The following is a 17,351-nucleotide window of genomic DNA, read 5'->3' as shown; positions in this document are numbered from 1 at the left end:
AAATTATAAAAAATAAATCACCAGCGGCTTAATAAAGGAATGCTCAATCAGTGAAAGCAGCCCTATCGCTTCAAATAGGTTTGCAAAAGTAGATTTGTTTAAATTTGTAATAATCGAGATTTTTTTTGTAACAAAACATTTCAATAAATCGAATTTCTATTTACAAACTTTTAACAAATTTGAACTGAAAGATCAGAAACCAATTAAAGGAGAGACCCCACATCTCTGCAGTAAGATGCATAGCGATTAAATACGTGCAGCTAGCGGCCACGAATCTATTTAGTTTATGGCTTTGGCCCTAAAATTTCAACACGGAAATTAAAAAAAAAAAAATGCAAGTTAAGTGCAATAAATTAAATAAAGGAAGGCCACTGTTTTCCTACAAAGCAAGTTCTGTAACATTTAAATTGGAAATCACATTCGGGCACACAGTCCACCATTCCAACATCGCTCACCAAAACAAAAAACATGAAGAAAAATCACCATTTTAAGTTTCTGTTTCTGGCCGTACTCTTTTTCCTTTCTTCTCCGGCCATCTCCACCTCGGAGAAAACCAGACGGAAGACATACATCGTCTGCGTCGATGGCGAGGCCAAACCATCGGTCTTTCCTACCCACGCCCACTGGTACGAAACCGCTGTGGCTGCCGCGGAAGCCGACTCTTTCGAGGGAGACACTGGTTGGACCTCCGGTGGTCCCCTCATCCACACATACTCCTCCATATTCCACGGTTTTTCGGCTAGGATGACACCGTCCGCAGCAGCAGCCCTCTCGGTAGCAGCCGGCGTCCTCGCAATTCTTCCAGAGCAAGTTCGCCACCTGGACACTACCCGTTCGCCGCAGTTCCTCGGTCTCAAATCATCCGACAGCTCCGGCCTCCTCGCTGAAACTGACTTCGGCTCCGACCTTGTCATCGGCGTAATCGACACCGGAATCTGGCCGGAGCGCCGCAGCTTCTCCGACAGCAGCCTCGGCTCCATCCCTGCCAAGTGGCGCGGAACCTGCGTTGCCGGGACCAGCTTCCTCACCACAGCCTGTAATCGCAAGCTCATCGGCGCAAGGTACTTCTCCGGCGGCTACGAGGCCACCAGTGGCCGAATGAACGAGACTGCAGAGCTCCGCTCTGCACGCGACACCGACGGCCATGGAACTCATACCGCCTCCATCGCCGCTGGCAGGTACGTTTACCCGGCGTCCACACTTGGTTACGCCCGTGGCGTTGCCGCAGGGATGGCGCCCAAAGCACGTCTCGCCGTTTATAAAGTCTGTTGGGCCGCTGGTTGCTTTGATTCTGACATCCTCGCCGCCTTTGACGCGGCCGTCGCTGACGGCGTCAATGTCATCTCCCTTAGCGTTGGCGGTGTTGTCGTACCTTACTACCTTGACGCCATCGCCGTTGGCTCCTTCGCTGCGGTGGAGGCTGGGATATTCGTCTCCGCCTCTGCAGGAAACGGCGGCCCTGGAGGACTCACGGTCACTAACGTCGCTCCCTGGGTGACCACCGTCGGAGCGGGATCCATGGATAGATCCTTCCCCGCTGACGTTCGCCTCGGAAACGGACGCGTCCTCCCAGGTGTCAGCGTGTATGGCGGGCCGCCACTCAGAAAAGACTTGCTGTACCCCCTAATTTACGCCGGCAGCCCTGGAGAAGCCTCTGGCGGCGGCGGTGAAGGATACTCTGCCTCCCTCTGCCTCGAGGGATCCCTAAGCCCTAGTACTGTTAAAGGCAAGATCGTCGTTTGCGATCGCGGCGTCAACTCTCGGGCGGCAAAGGGAGAAGTAGTTCGGAAAGCCGGCGGCGCTGGCATGATACTCGCCAACGGCGTCTTCGACGGAGAGGGCCTTGTCGCCGACTGTCACGTCCTTCCGGGTACTGCCGTTGGCGCCAGCGCCGGGGACGAAATTCGAAAATACATTGCATCAGCCGCCACCCCCACCGGCACTATTCTATTCCGCGGCACGCGCCTCGGCGTCCGCCCGGCCCCTGTAGTCGCATCCTTCTCCGCGCGTGGCCCCAGCCCTCAGTCCCCAGAGATCCTAAAGCCGGACGTTATCGCCCCGGGCCTGAACATCCTCGCGGCGTGGCCGGACGGCATTGGTCCCGCCGGGATCGACTCGGACCATCGCCAAACGGAGTTCAACATCCTTTCAGGAACATCGATGGCGTGCCCCCACGTCTCTGGCCTCGCGGCGCTGTTGAAGGCAGCGCATCCGGATTGGTCACCTGCGGCTATCCGGTCGGCATTGATGACCACCGCTTACAACAAAGACAATGAGGGGAAACCGATGCTAGATGAAGCAACCGGAAACGTTTCCGGCGTCTTCGATGCAGGAACCGGCCATGTTGATCCGCGACGCGCAATGGATCCGGGACTTATCTACGACATTGCCCCAATGGATTACATCAATTTCCTGTGCAATTTAAACTACACATCGGAAAATATAAAATCCATCACAAGAAGAGGGGCGGATTGCACGGGGGCGAAGAGGGCTGGGCACGCTGGGAATCTGAACTACCCGTCGTTCTCGGCATTGTTCGCTGGGGTTGCAGGCAATGGTAAAACGAGGCAGTCAACGCATTTCCTGAGGACAGTGACGAACGTCGGGAGAGGCGCGGCAGTATACCGTGCGGAGGTTTCGGCGCCGACGGGGAGCAAGGTGGAGGTGGAGCCGTTGGAACTGAGATTCCGGCGGACGGGGCAGAAACTGAGTTTTCTGCTTAGAGTGGAGCTGGAGGCGGCGGAGGGGGAGGGAGGAAGGTTGCCGGCAGGGAGCTCCGCCGTGAGGGGCGGCGAGATCGTGTGGAAGGATGGCCAGCACAGCGTTAGGAGTCCTATTGTTGTTACGATCCAGGCTTCCCTTTGACGGTCGCTGTGACAGCATTTACAATTTCCTTTTTTTATTTCCTTTAACGCTTTTTCTTTTGCATTCGAACTTTTTATAATTTTTTTTCTTTTCAATGTTTTTCATAGTGCTGAAACAAGCAGAGTGACGTTGTGAGTTTGTTTTAAAGCGAAAAGATGTACATTTCGATAACGGGTTTGTAAGTGTGGTGGGGTATAAATAGATGGTATCGTCGCTTTTCCTACTGAGATGGGCTTTTTCTGTTGGGTAATTAGTTATAAAATTATATAATGTATTTCATTAATTGTTGAATAATTTGTTGCTTTTTCTTAAAAATTTTTTATAAGAAGGATGTATTATTTTTATAGTCTTGAGTTGGCAAAAAAAATTTGGAGGAGAAGATTTTGAGAGTTTAATGTAAGAGTTAATTGATTATCCATAACATATTTTGTCACGACCCGACCCGACGGGGACGGATCTCGTCCGAGCCGGATCCCGACCAACTTAACAAACTAACCAGGATCTGGCTTTGAAATTTGCTTACTGAACTGAATCTTTCAAATATTATACAAAATAGACTAGAGCTACTAAAAATATCAAATGCAGCGGAACAAATCATCTATATTTTTCTTTCTTTTCCTCAGAACAATCATCTACAAATACAGTACATGGCTGCCAGAAAAATAAAGCAGAAAGAGCCATGACTGTACAAAAATCAAAAAGTACAAAAGTACCTATCACAGATCAGACTCTGAACTCTAGTCCTGGACTTCCTTCCCTTTCCCAGAACCTGAAAACCACCAGAAAGCAAGGGTGAGCTCAACAGCTCAGCAAAGCAACAAACCTCCAATCAAAATTCTCAGAATCTCCAAAACCAAACACATCAGACAAATCCGTAACAAAAATCGGAACAGAATCGGACAGATATCAAAATCGGACAGATCAGAACGTAAACAGATCAAATCAGACAGAACTGTACGGAAACAAAAGTCGTATCAATCAGAAACAGAACAGATCAGACATATCAATCAATAGAATTAGAATCGTACAGAATTCAGAATTCAAAATCATATCGGAACAGAACAGAATCGTGTCAGAATAGTATCAGAAATCATATCAGAATCAGAAATAAAACAGAAATCATTATAATATCACATCATAGCTGATAGCACTTACAGAAATCAGAAAATCAGATCAATCACATCAAGAGTACAAAAATCAGATAATATTTAGTTCAGAACAAATCTTCCTTCCAGATATCATAACTTCCCCTTATATCTCCCTTGTGCATATAGCACCCTCTTCCCCTTATAGCTCCCTTTTTGTGCATACAGCACCAGAACTTCCGCTTATGCCTCCATTTGTGCTCACGGCACCAGAACAGATGTGGCTTATACCAGAATAACATATATAGTGCTTATAGCACCTAAACAGATATACAGAATTTCAGAACTTCACAGAACTTCCCCTTATAGCTCCCTTACTTCCCCTTATAGCTCCCTAAATGCATATACATACATCAAATCATTGCAGAGCAAATCCGGACAAATCAGAAATCAGCACAAAAATCGGGCAGCACAACGGCAGTATACGGAATTTACACAATTTTTCCTGAAAAATCACAATTAACCAAATTACAACATATGTAGATACAACATTTCAAACATTTATTCTACTGCCACAACATTTAATCTTCACACAGAAAAGTACAGACGGAAGAAAACGCCGCCAAATCAAACGGTCCGGACAAAAATCTCCAAATATATTCAAAATGTCACACCGGCAGTCAACAACATATAGAAAGTTAGCGCGGTAAAAACAAACCAGTCGGAAAATACGGACGAAAATCGCTAACAAAAACGAAATCCGGACAGAAATATACCGTCAACAGCGACGGTTCTGAAAATTGAGAAAGTCGGATTGTGCCTTACCTTGCGTACAGCAAAATCCTCAACAGTCTCTGACGAACGAAAGGACCCGCGCGCTTCCCGAAATCAACTTTCCTTTTTCTTTTCTTTTTCCTTTTCTCACGGATGGAATTTCTGATATTTTTTTTTCTCCTCTCTTCAAAATATCTCATTTCCTCTTTAAAATACTCAGATCGTCCTGGACGATCGCACTTCGTCCCGGTACGATCTGGGCTCTGGAAAATTCTCGTCCAGACGAAATTAATTATCGTCTCAGGAAGACTTGGGCTCTGGAAAATTTTCGTCCAGACGATCCCACATTTCGTCCCGGACGAACTGCCCAATTTTCACAATTCTGAACAAACCTGTACCGATCGTCCCGGACGATCCAACTTCGTCCCGGACGAACCTGGAGCAGAACTGATATTACAATCTCCCCAACTCAAAAAAAATGTCGTCCTCGACATTGTCCAATCAAAACTCCGTCAAAACAGATACGGATACGACTTCCTCATGTCCGACTCCTTCTCCCAAGTCGCTTCCCGTGCAGTCCGGTGCTTCCACTGGACTTTAACCATCGGAATCTGTTTACTTCTTAGCTTTCGGACGTCGTACGCCAAAATCTGAGTAATAAGATTGTCAAAATCGGAGACCGTTTGGTAACTCAAATTGCGGATTGAACCTTCCAACAGCTCTTTGAGCCCTTGATTCAGACTAATTTGGGCTCGGATTGGGTTGATCTTGGTGTCGTTGGGTTCGTATTTCCGAGACGCTCAGTTTGACTGTAAGCTCGCTGAAATCGGAGTTTAGATGCTCCCGGATTTAATTTTTGAAGTTTCCGGCTAGCTTTTTGCCTCGAAATTCGTGTCCGATCAAGCTAATTTTGTGATGCCATATCAACTACATATTATTTTGAATTAATTTTATATAATTAAGAAGATTAAATTAGAGTAACATCGTATTTTAAAATTAGAATAATCATTCAGGAATAGTCGATGATGATTTTAAAATTTAACACGTTTTAAAAAATTATAATTTATTATGACAGTTTTACCGCCCTTTGAAAAAAAGTTGGATGAGTTTGATAATTGGGCTCGGTGAGGGCCACTAGCACGTGAAGGGAATCGGAGTGTTGTGTGTACAGGCGTGAGCTGTATAGGAATAATGGCTTTAGCGCTGTCTGATAGGAAGGGTATTGGCATCATTCGAGTACTGCTCTCAAGTATGACAGCAGCAGTAGAATCACCATCACAGCCCGGTGTTATAGAAATAAAACAGGTAAGGTTCTGCTTCATTTGTGATCCACTAATTTCTTCCAATTTCCTTTATATGAACTCAAGGTGTACAAATGCGGCTGTTAGAGAGTCTCCGGAGCTGATTTTTTTTTCGCAAAGTTTTTCTATTCAGACGATGTATGAATTTAGAGCATCTAGCTGATAGTTCATAAATATTTAAATACGATTTATGGTATCTTTAAGCGAAAAATTCATAGTAACTCATTTCAAATAAAAATTCATTTCTTAACATAAAAAAAGGAATATTACTATTGTTGCTGGCTAGAATACATGATGCGATAGAGTTATAATATTGCGCCTTAGCTTTGTACGGATATCCAACTCACATATAAAGAATACAAGATCTTTTACGTGGAAAGCTCTAGAAAGGGGAAAAACCACTGGGTCTTGCCTAGTTGAAATGATTTCACTAGTGTTTGGGTAAAATATAGTGGGTTGACTCGTCTCTTAGGGCGATCAAATTACAAATGTCAACAATATGGTTGAAATCTAATGACAAACGAGATTGAAAGTCCAACGTCACTTGATTGACAAGCAGAAGTTTGGCATTACTTGAAAATTCGGGCGTCAGTTGGTAGCATGGCAGTGTTTTGGCAGAACTTCGAAGTCGGGCGGTGATCCGACAGAACGCTGGCATCGGTTGGTGGTCTGAAAGAACTTTGGGCGTCATGTGGTGTTCAGATAGAATTCCAGGCGTCAGGTACGTGGTGGTATAGCAAAACTTCCGCCGTCACGTGGTGGTCGGCAGAAATTTGGGCCTCAAGTGGTGGTCCGACAGAAGTCCGGGTCTCACGTGGTGGTTCAGCAGAATTCCAAGCCTAAGGTGGTGGACCGGCGGAGCAACGGCGTCAGGTGGTGGTCCGGCGGAACAACGACGTCAAGTGGTTGTCTGGCAGAACTCTGGGCATCACGTGGTGGTCCAACAGAACTCCGGGCCTTAGGTGGTGGTCTGACAGAAGTCCAGGCCTCAGGTGGTGTCTATTTATAGATTTCATAGAGTGACATTTCCCATAAATATGAGGAAGATTAAAGGTAAATGAGGAGTGGTTTGGATAGACGATTGATGTTGAATCTCTTGATCGTGGATTGTTCATTGGACATTTGAAGGTCTTAAAGATGTTGGAATTCGGTGATGTCGGGCTCGTTGGATTCGTCTCGTCGAGCCGCTTGATTTGACTATAGGCATATCACATTTGGAAACTGTTTGGTCATCAAAATTGCGGTTCGAACCTTCCAACAGTGCTTCGGACCCTTGATTTGGACCCATATGAGCTCGGATTGAGTCGAATTTGGTGTCGTTGGGTTCATATTTTCGAGACGTTCAATTCAACTATAAGTTCATTGAAATCAGAGTTAGGATGACCCCCATTTTAATTTCAAAAATTCCCAACCAAAATTTGCCTCGAGATTTGTGCCCGATCATGATAATTTTTTTATGATGTATGAACTATATTCTTTCTCATCTCTTTTTTATATTTTTTTCTATTATAGTCTTATATTTATTAATATTTTGAATTAAACATACCTATAATTTTTTTAATTAAAATAAATCTTACTCAATAAATTATTTAAAATAAAAAATCATTTAAAATATTTTTAAAAGTATAATAAAAAATAATAGTTAAACAAAATTATGAATAAAAAATAATATAATAAGAAAATTATTTCAAATAAACTCCAATAATTGACAAAATTAGACTTTTTTATACATTTTTTAAATAGCAGTTTAACAAATTTAGAACTGTTGCTTAACTCAAATGATATAGTTGAAAAAAAAAGGGGTTTTTACAGCCATACCACTTTATAACACCTATTTTACATATTTAACACCTAAAACTTAAATATTTCATATACACCACCCTAACACAATTTTAACCTCAAATATACCACTCCGTTCTTTACCGAGTTCACAGAGTTATCACCCGAACTCTTTCTTTACCGCGCTTGCTCTGTTAGGTGTTCGCGGTCGATTAAGCTCTCTCTCCCGCGGACGACCAACTTCGTGCGTTAATTTTTCTATTTGAAGTTTCCTCTCATTACAGCTCTGCGCGCTCTCTTTCCTGCGAACAACCAACTCCTTGCGTTTTTCGTTCTCTCTCGTCTGTGTTTGCTGTTGTCGGAGGGCGAGGGCCAACAAAAAAAAAGGCAAACTATGCAGGTAAATGAGAAGTTGAGGACAAAAAGAGGTTAATGCAGGAATCTAATGATTATCTGTTTAAATGAGTTTTATCCGTCTAAATGAGTTTTATCTGTTTCATTTATCTGTTTTTTTTTTTTTAAGATTTGAAACTCATTTATTTGTTTGTTAATGCAGTTAAATTAATACCTAACAAGTATTCAGTAGATTACTCATTTATTTGTTTGTTAATGCAGGAATCTAATGATAGCACTGGAGGACAAAAAGAGGAAATATTGGTATCATTTAGATATGGAGGCTTTTGGATTGTAACAATGGATCAAAGTAGGAGAAGGTACAATGGCGGCAAACAAAGAACTGTTAAATTTGAGAAAGGCTATATTAATATTTGCAAGCTTATAACTGAAATAGATAGAATTTGTCCATGGCTCAAAGGACATCAATATATTATGTATTACCACATATACAGAACATCACCCAAAGAATATAAAATTCTTACAACTGACAATGATGTGAACGAGTTGATTAATCAATTGAAAGGGAATTTACGTGTTGAGATTGTAGTTGCAGTACAAGAAGATGATGTAAATGAACCAGTTTTAAATCCTATGGAGGTTGTGAGTGTAGAAGAGATGGTTGAATGTTCCATTACAAAAGATTTAGAAGTTGGCACACTCTTCAACGATGCAAAAACTTTCAAAAATGCTCTGCGATCAGTAGCTATTAGAAATAACTTTGGTGTTAGAATTAAAGCAAGTGATAAGAAACGTGTTATTGCAACATGTTCTTACCAAACATGTCAATGGAGAATTCGGGCATCTCTTTGTGAAGATACTCAGTCTTTCCAAATAAGGAGAGTAGATGGAGTACATACTTGTCATGGTGTTAATCGTGCAAGGAATAGACTCGCCACATCTGCTTGGGTTGCTAATGAAATTCAAGATTTAGTGAAGAGACACCCAGACATTCCACCGAAAGAAATCAAGAGCAATCTAGAGAAAGAATATGGTTTATCAGTACCTTACATGAAGCTATGGAGAGCAAGAGAACAAGCCCGTGATGCAATTTTCGGTTCAGTTGATGATAGCTACAAATGGGTTCCAACATTGAATGCTGAATTACTTGAAAGAAATCCGGGGTCACATATTACATACACATTTGATAGTTCTGATCATGCCTTTCAAAGATTTTATGTAAGTTTCAATGGCTTTCTGAAAAAACCATTGGCTTTATAGATATAATTTCAGCAATGCCAAATGACTAGAGTTCAATTTGATCTTGTGGTTTTGTTTATACTCCAGCTTTGCTGGTTTGAAAATGGCTTTATTAGTCATACTCCAGCTTTTCATTTTCTACAGGTTATTGCATCTTAAGAAGTGAGCTAATGGTTTTAACAGAGAAAGAGTTCACTTGATCTTAAGTAGTGAGCGTTGTCTGTAGCAATGGTATTTGAATTGGTATTAGGCAAATGCAATTCCGAAATCACATTTCTGTAAAAATTTCTGTAGAGAACCCATTTTCGGCAGCATTCCAAAATCAAAACAACATTCTTTAATGTTTCGGACAAATGAAATCACATTTCTGTAAATAATCCATTTTGATTGCTTCCAGAAAATGAAAAATGCATTTTGCTTCATACATTTTTCTTGCTTCAGCGCTTTAAGAACAGCTTAAATTTCTGTATTTGTAAAAATTCTGCAGATATGCAGCTGCAGTGGACTGCACTCAAGTAAAACGACATACACTTGATCAATTTCTGAAATTTAAGCTTCATCTCGTGTTCAACATAAGTAAAATTTTTTTGACTCATCTCAATTTCTGAAATTCTTAAAAGAAAATTTTTTTCATTAATTTGGATAAGCAAACAACATACACTTGATCAACACAAGCAACTAACATAGACGACTAAAAAAAACAAAAAGCCCGTGTTGATATTTCTTAGCAACTAACATTACAAAGCCAAACGGATGGCTACATCAACAAGAAAAATTGCAATGAAGACTTTCATCAAATATCTGATCCAGTCAAGCCTCTTAATAACATGTGCCTCAAAGACTTTGAGTTCATCATATGTTCCATAATATGCATCTTCTACTTCATCGATCCATCTAAAGTATATGAAGTCGTCATCAGTTCGATTATTCATGCACCTATAAAATTGTCTTCCACTATTAGGACCACGGTGGCATGTATACAAGACACAATTCAGCCGACAATAACAATAAACTTCAGCTCGTGTGCGCCTCGTGCCAGACGAATTCGTAGAACTCATTTCAAATGTTATAACAATCTGTCAACAAAGACAAAAAAAATTAGGAATAACTTGACAAATGAATTTTTAAGAACACTTTGCTTACTCCATTCAAAAGCATTACCATACAAATTCTTTTAGAGATTACAGCCATTATGTAGCAAAAGACAAATAAATTTACAAAAAGTGAAGTGTGGTCACTCCAAACTCAAACACAAGCAGCTTTGAACTAAGCCTGAGGAAGATGTGAAAAATTCTACGAATTCGTCTCTGAACTAAACCTGAGGAAGATGTGAAAAAATCTACGAATTTCAACTAAACACTATTTGTCAACAAAGACTTAGAAATTTACAAAAAGTGAAGTGTGGGAAATTCTTTGAAGTTAGGAAAATCTTTGAAGCAAAACCAATCTCTGACCTAAACCTCTACGAATGCAAGAGTGAAGTGTGAAAAATTCTGCGTATAAGATAACCTGAGGAAGATGACCGGAGATAGTTTTTCCGAATGAAAATGGAGCGGAGCTAGGGCTTTCGGCGGGGTAGCGCTAGGGCTTTCCGAACGAAAATGGAGCGGAGCTGCTCGCGACAGCTAGCGGGGAGAAGACATTTCGGCGGGGCGCTAGGGCTTTGCTAACGAAAATGGATGGGGACTAACGGAGTGGTATTTTTATTATGAGAATAGTATTTAGGTGGTATTGATGTAATATTTAAGTTTTAGGTGTTAAATATGTAAAATAGGTGTTATAAAGTGGTATTGCTGTAAAAACCCAAAAAAAATGAATGAGTCTTTATATGGTTAAATACATTGGATTTTGTGTATATCTATAAAATATTCTTTAAAATTAAAAAAAAAAAAACTTATTATCCCAAACAATGCCTTAATAAGCTTTGTCCACATTTTTCAGAACATCTGTTAAAATATCAATATTTTATATCCACTTCTCCAACGGCATCCATCATTATAGCCGAGGCCTATCGTGCAAGCTTTTTGTCTCCACTGCAACGAGCTAGCTTCCTTGAGGCTTCATCTTGGCCTTCTCTATTGAAGACTTCGATAGTGCGCCTTGCTGGTCATTATTTAGATTTTATTTGATATAATTTTTTTATTTAAAATTTTGAGCTAAGAATTTTTTTTTAAAATTATTTTAGAAAACAGTAAATCATTTTTTAAAATTAAAAAAAGAGAAATATATGAGCACCAATCATTATTGAAATAATGCATTATCTCTATATATTGAAATAATTTTTTTTATGAAATTAATGACAAATAGATTATTAAAAAATAAGACATTTTTCTTGAATATCATAAAACCTGAGCATAGTTTATTTTATTTTGAGTTTCAACTTCTTTTTAAGTTTATGCTTATCTGATTAATTAAATCATATGACTTATTTTTGATGAAAAATAAAAAATTTCATATTTTCTTTCAATTTAATTAGGAATTGACTCCGAGTGATAAAAGAATATACCAAAATGTAATATAAAAGAGGAATGAAAATAATAATAATAATAATAATATCCTTTCATCTACAATATTGCAATGATTATTTCTTCTTACAACATTGATTTTTTAATCACAATAAATTCTCAAATATTCTTAAAGAATAAAATTAGATTTTGCTTTGAATAGTTTTCTTACTGTAAATAAATTTTTAGTATAATTTTTTTTTTTTAAAATGTACTAAAAAATGATTTATGAAATAGTATAAAAATTGTCTCAAATGAAATCTATAGTAACCATTTTTAGATCAGTGATAACAAATACTGTTAATAGATTGATGATTTTAATACTGAATCCACTCAATCAAATTGAAACGAATAGTTAATTTTCAGAAAATAATATTAGTAGAACAAATTATGAAGGAAGCACAAAACTGTATAAGGCTTTTGATTGTCCGGTCTTGCACGCGAGGGCTCGCTCAAAGACAACTAATAGGGGGAACCCTACTGAAAATCTTTAGGCTATTCAGTCACACATGCATTGTGAACCTTTAGTCCCCACCCTCAAAAAGAAAGGCTAAGTCATTTATATTAAATTTGTATCTTACTAAGGAAGCCAAGCACATAAATAATAAGAGATTTATCCTTACAAAGGTCATTGCTTTGCAAACCTGGCCCGCTCGGAAGTCGGACCACTACAATAATGCATATTAATTTGCGTCAGCCTGATTGGTTCCCCCATTACTCGCAATGTTTAATCAGATAGGTACAGACAGATTACGTTCACATTGATAGAATGAAGAGTGGTCTTCTAGAAAGATAGTTTAGATAATCATGTATGGACTATTTCAATTTTTTATAGGAGGATATTTTAAGATAATTAAGTTAAATTCATATAATAAGATTCATATTCAAAACCTCTTGATTGATAGTCAATCAACTGATCAAAAATTGTGTGAATATATATATATATATATATATGTGTGTGTGTGTGTTTTAGAAATTTGAAGAATTTTAAACTCTTAAAAAATTATAATTATATCCAACCAAACATTTGAATCTGATGAGTTTAATTTTGTTGTTTTGCAAAAAATATTTATTTTTTTAATTGATTATAAGAGATTATGTAAAAATCTTTGCCAAACATGGTTGGTATTATAAATTTTGGCTTTATTTGGCACAACTTTCTAACTGCATCTTAAATCAATTTTTTGTACATAAATTAAAAAATTTATATTAGAAAATTGTTTTAAGAAGCAATAAGAAAACCGTCGTAAATGAATCATATATAAACAAAGAATGATAATTATGCAGCTTATCTTGGTCTGTTGGTTGGAGCTTTGGGTTTCAACCGAGATGTCTTGGGTTTGAGTCTCACGTATGTGATGTGTGTGTCAATTTGTCTTAATTGATCTAAATATCTCAAAAAATTACATCTCATATATGAAAAGAAAGAAATAAGTTCCTAAATGTAAATTTTAGAACATTGAAGCAAAATGGACATTCAAAAACACATGATTGATCAGTAGGAATACCACATTAGAGAAGTGCATCTTTAGTTTCCAACAACTTAGTTTTTTTTTTATGCCATCATAGCACATTTGTAGCCTTCACACCATACATATTTTCATCAGCTAACAACATGCAAAAGAGCAGGTCAAAGAGAGTAAGAAGTTACTGATAAGAGATGTTCCAAAATCTATTAGTTTTACCCGAGGAAATCATGTAGAACTGTAGAAGTAAGAATTCCAATAAGTCGAATGAAGTAGAATAATTTTTAGCAGAAAATATAGCTGACATGTAAATATAAGCATAATAAATAGAAAAAAATAATATATGTTATGAAGAGAGAATTGGATGACTTTATTAGCAGAACAATAATATATATTTCAAGTTATATACTCTCCTAATCAACATTGGACACTAAGATTCTATTTGAATGTGGAACATATGTTTAAAATAAATTAAGGGCATATTACAATTATTTTATACCCAAATTATTCAAGAATAGCTATGAATAAATGCAATAAATAATATAATTTTAAGTGAGCTAGAAAATGATGGGGAACCTAAATTTTATAATAAACTACTGTAAATGAAGAAGACAACAACTAACGGTTGATGTTTGAAAAAAAACAAATGTTGTTCGCCCAATTTTAAGAATGTAAGTGAACTGAGCCGGCTGGCGAGTCGGCTCGAGCTCGATTTGTTTATGTGCTCTTGAGAAAATGTTTTACAGCTAAGAAAATCATTCAAATTTTTCTAAGGAATAATATTAGTAACGAGGGGATGCTATTTGATAAATCCATCTCATTTCTCTCGATGTGCTATAGTAGTCATGAATTGACAAGTCATAATAAAAAGTGCAGCTTTTGGAGATGTTAATGTGTTCAAAGTAGATGGAATGGAGACGGTTCCCCATCATCTTGCCGGAGATGTTAACTAGAAAATCTTATTCACTAATTAAAGAATGATAAATATTTATAGATGTACAGCATGAATATAATAGAAAAATAACAAAAGAGTGGTTATATATTATTAAGGATTAATAAATTTTTTTCAAAATTATATACTCTATTGATATAGTTGTTATGTGTGGAATCTGATTGTGTTGATAAATCTGATTATTTTGTTGTCTCGGATCTCAAAACTTGTCGTGTACAATAGGGTAAACTTGTCATTTATCCCTTGCTTGGGTTTAGATGATTTTCACCAAAAAAAATTCCCCCCCCCCTACAACGCCCCAGAGCTATGTACCTGAGCACCCCGATGATGTATTCCCGAGCGCCTGGCCCCGACGATGTGTTCCCGAGAGCCACAACACTTAACGATAGAGAGCAGAGCACTACAGTGATATAGATACGGCGCTGCAGCGGTGCAAGATAGAGACTTGAAGGCCGTAGTGCACCAAACTGACGCCGCAACACTGTGAGACGGATTGTATTATTTTCTTTATCGTTTTTCTTGTTATGTATGGAAATCTTATTTAGTTGATCAATATAGTTATTTTGTTGTCTCAGATTTGAAAGCTTGTGGTGTGCATTGTGGGGTGCGAGGATTTTAAAATTTTTTCATACAAAGCCATAGCACTTTGTACACGAGCTCCCCAGCCCTACGTTCTCGAGTGATACAGTGCTGAACGACAGAGACCATAGAATTGTCGTGGTCAAAATATTGCACCTCAGCGAGTTAAGACAGAGAGTAAGCATCACAACGCTGAGTATTTGAGCACTGCAGCATTTTCAAACAGAGACTAGGCAAACCTACGTCGCAACGCAACGAGACGGATTGGAGGGTTTTTTTTTTCTCATTTTCTAAAGGGTTGAGTTCCTTGGAGTTTATTTACTTGACTTTCTCTTGTATATTAAGTTAGTGTAAGAGGGAGAACGGTGCATGAGAGAAGCAAGAAAAGAGAGAGAGAAGAAAAATTGTACTTATTTCTTTCAATTTTCTCAATGAATTTCGTGATTTGATGTAGCTCTTTGATTTTTTTTACATATTTTGAATTTTTTCACATTAAATCCTAAAATTCTTTACTTTTTATTGCTTTTACTTTCTTGCTTGTTTCGTCATTGTAGTATTTACTCATCTTCCCCCAACATTTGTTACAAAAATTTTCTCCTCCTCATTGTGGTGTTTATATACATCATCTTTGTCTGGAAACCTACATCCAGTGGAGAATCTAAATTCTATTCTTCATAGTAATGTTAACTCTATTATCAATGTACTTGCTAGCTTTTTTGTCTTTATATGTGTAAATATTGTGACCAGTATCATAAAACAATAAAACATGACGGTAAAAATGAAGGCATCCAATCGAACAACTCAATGACGTAAGCCCGAGCAAATGAGGACACTTCTCTCTGATCTGCCCTTTGCCTGCTTTTTTCTCTTTATTTGTCACCATCCTCTTATCCATTCACAATCAAACTCAGAGTAGTGTGATAAGCTAACTGACTCGCCAATTTACCAAAGGAAGAAGAATGCCTTATAAGAATGTGAAATGTAAACTTTGAGATGCAGAAGTAAATGCACTGAAGCTTTAAATGTTCTGCGCATCTATATGTTATTATGTACAAAATCCCTTTTGAAGAAAACAGAAAAAAAAAAGGCATGATAAGACGCAATGGACGTTCGGGTTTGCATTGAAAATACAGTGAAGTCACGTTTTATGAGGAAAACGTGATTGAGGATCGCATTTTCTTTGAAAAATACAGTGAACTCATGTTTTATGAGGAAAAAGCGATTGAGGATTGCATTTTCTTCGAAAATGCAGTGAAGTATCACGTTTTCAGAGGAAAACACGATGGAGGATCGCAATTTCTTAGAAAACGCGCACCTGCTTTGAGTTTTCTTTAATTCTTATGCTCCTTTTTAAATTTATTTACTATTATGCTCCTTCTCTTAAATGATTTTTAAAGCATGATCCTTCTCAAAATTTTGCCCCCGAGAAAATGTTTTACAGCTAAGAAAATCATTCAAATTTTTCTAAGCAGGGGCAGAACCCAATGGGTTCCGGGGCCCCCCCTCAAAATTTTTTAAAATTTTTTTTTATATGGTGTTTTAGATAATTTACCTCTTTTTATTTATTTTTTAGTCTTTATTACAAGGGTTTTCAGGCAATTGCCCCCCCTAAAAATTTTAAAATACTATGGTCTTTAGGTAATTGCCCCCAACAGGTCTAACCCCGCCAGGGGACACTGCCCTCTTGGACCCCAGACATATATGTCTTATAAATTTGCCCCCCCCCTGAAAATTAGGGCTGGTTCCGCCCATGTTTCTAAGGAATAATATTAGTAATGAGGGGATGCTATTTGATAAATCCATCTCATTTCTCTCGATGTGTTAAAGTAGTCATGAATTGACTAGTCATAATAAAAAGTGCAGCTTTTGGAGATGTTAATGTGCTCAAAGGAGACAGAATGGAGACGGTTCCCCATCATCTTGCCGGAGATGTTAACTTTAAAATCTTATTCACTAATTAAAGAATGATACATATTTATAGATGTACAACATGAATATAATAGAAAAATAACAAAAGAGTGGATAAATATTATTAAGGATTAATAAATGTTTTTAAAAATTATATACTCTATTGATATAGTTGTAATGTGTGGAATCTAATTGTGTTGATAAATCTGATTATTTTGTTGTCTCGGCCCTCAAAACTTGTCGTGTACAATAGGGTAAACTTGTCATTTATCCCCTGCTTGGGTTTAGGTGCTTTTCACCAAAAAATATTTTCCCCCCTACAACGCCCCAGAGCTATGTACCTGAGCACCCCGATGATGTATTCCTGAGCGCCTGGCCCCGACAATGTGTTCCCGAGAGCCGCAACACTTAACGATAGAGAGTAGAGCACTACAGTGATATAGATACGGCGCTGCAGCGATGCAAGATAGAGGCTTGAAGGCCATAGTGCACCAACTGACGCCGCAACACTGTGAGACGGACTGTACAATTTTCTTTATCATTTT

At 38.4% G+C, this 17,351-nt stretch overlaps 1 protein-coding gene across 1 annotated transcript; it reads left to right on the top strand.

The window, feature by feature from the left end:
• Nucleotides 1–352: 352 nt before the first annotated feature.
• LOC110103553 (subtilisin-like protease SBT1.5) lies at nucleotides 353–3,092 on the top strand. Its single transcript, XM_020832323.2, has one exon. The coding sequence runs from the start codon at nucleotides 469–471 to the stop codon at nucleotides 2,863–2,865; it is 2,397 nt and encodes a 798-aa protein (XP_020687982.1). The 5' UTR covers nucleotides 353–468; the 3' UTR covers nucleotides 2,866–3,092.
• Nucleotides 3,093–17,351: the final 14,259 nt, after the last annotated feature.

This window comes from Dendrobium catenatum, unplaced genomic scaffold (assembly GCF_001605985.2).
Source record: "Dendrobium catenatum unplaced genomic scaffold, ASM160598v2 original_scaffold_254917, whole genome shotgun sequence".
NCBI lineage: Eukaryota > Viridiplantae > Streptophyta > Magnoliopsida > Asparagales > Orchidaceae > Dendrobium > Dendrobium catenatum.
Note: the sequence above shows the minus strand (reverse complement) of the source record. Positions and strands in the feature narration are given on the sequence as shown.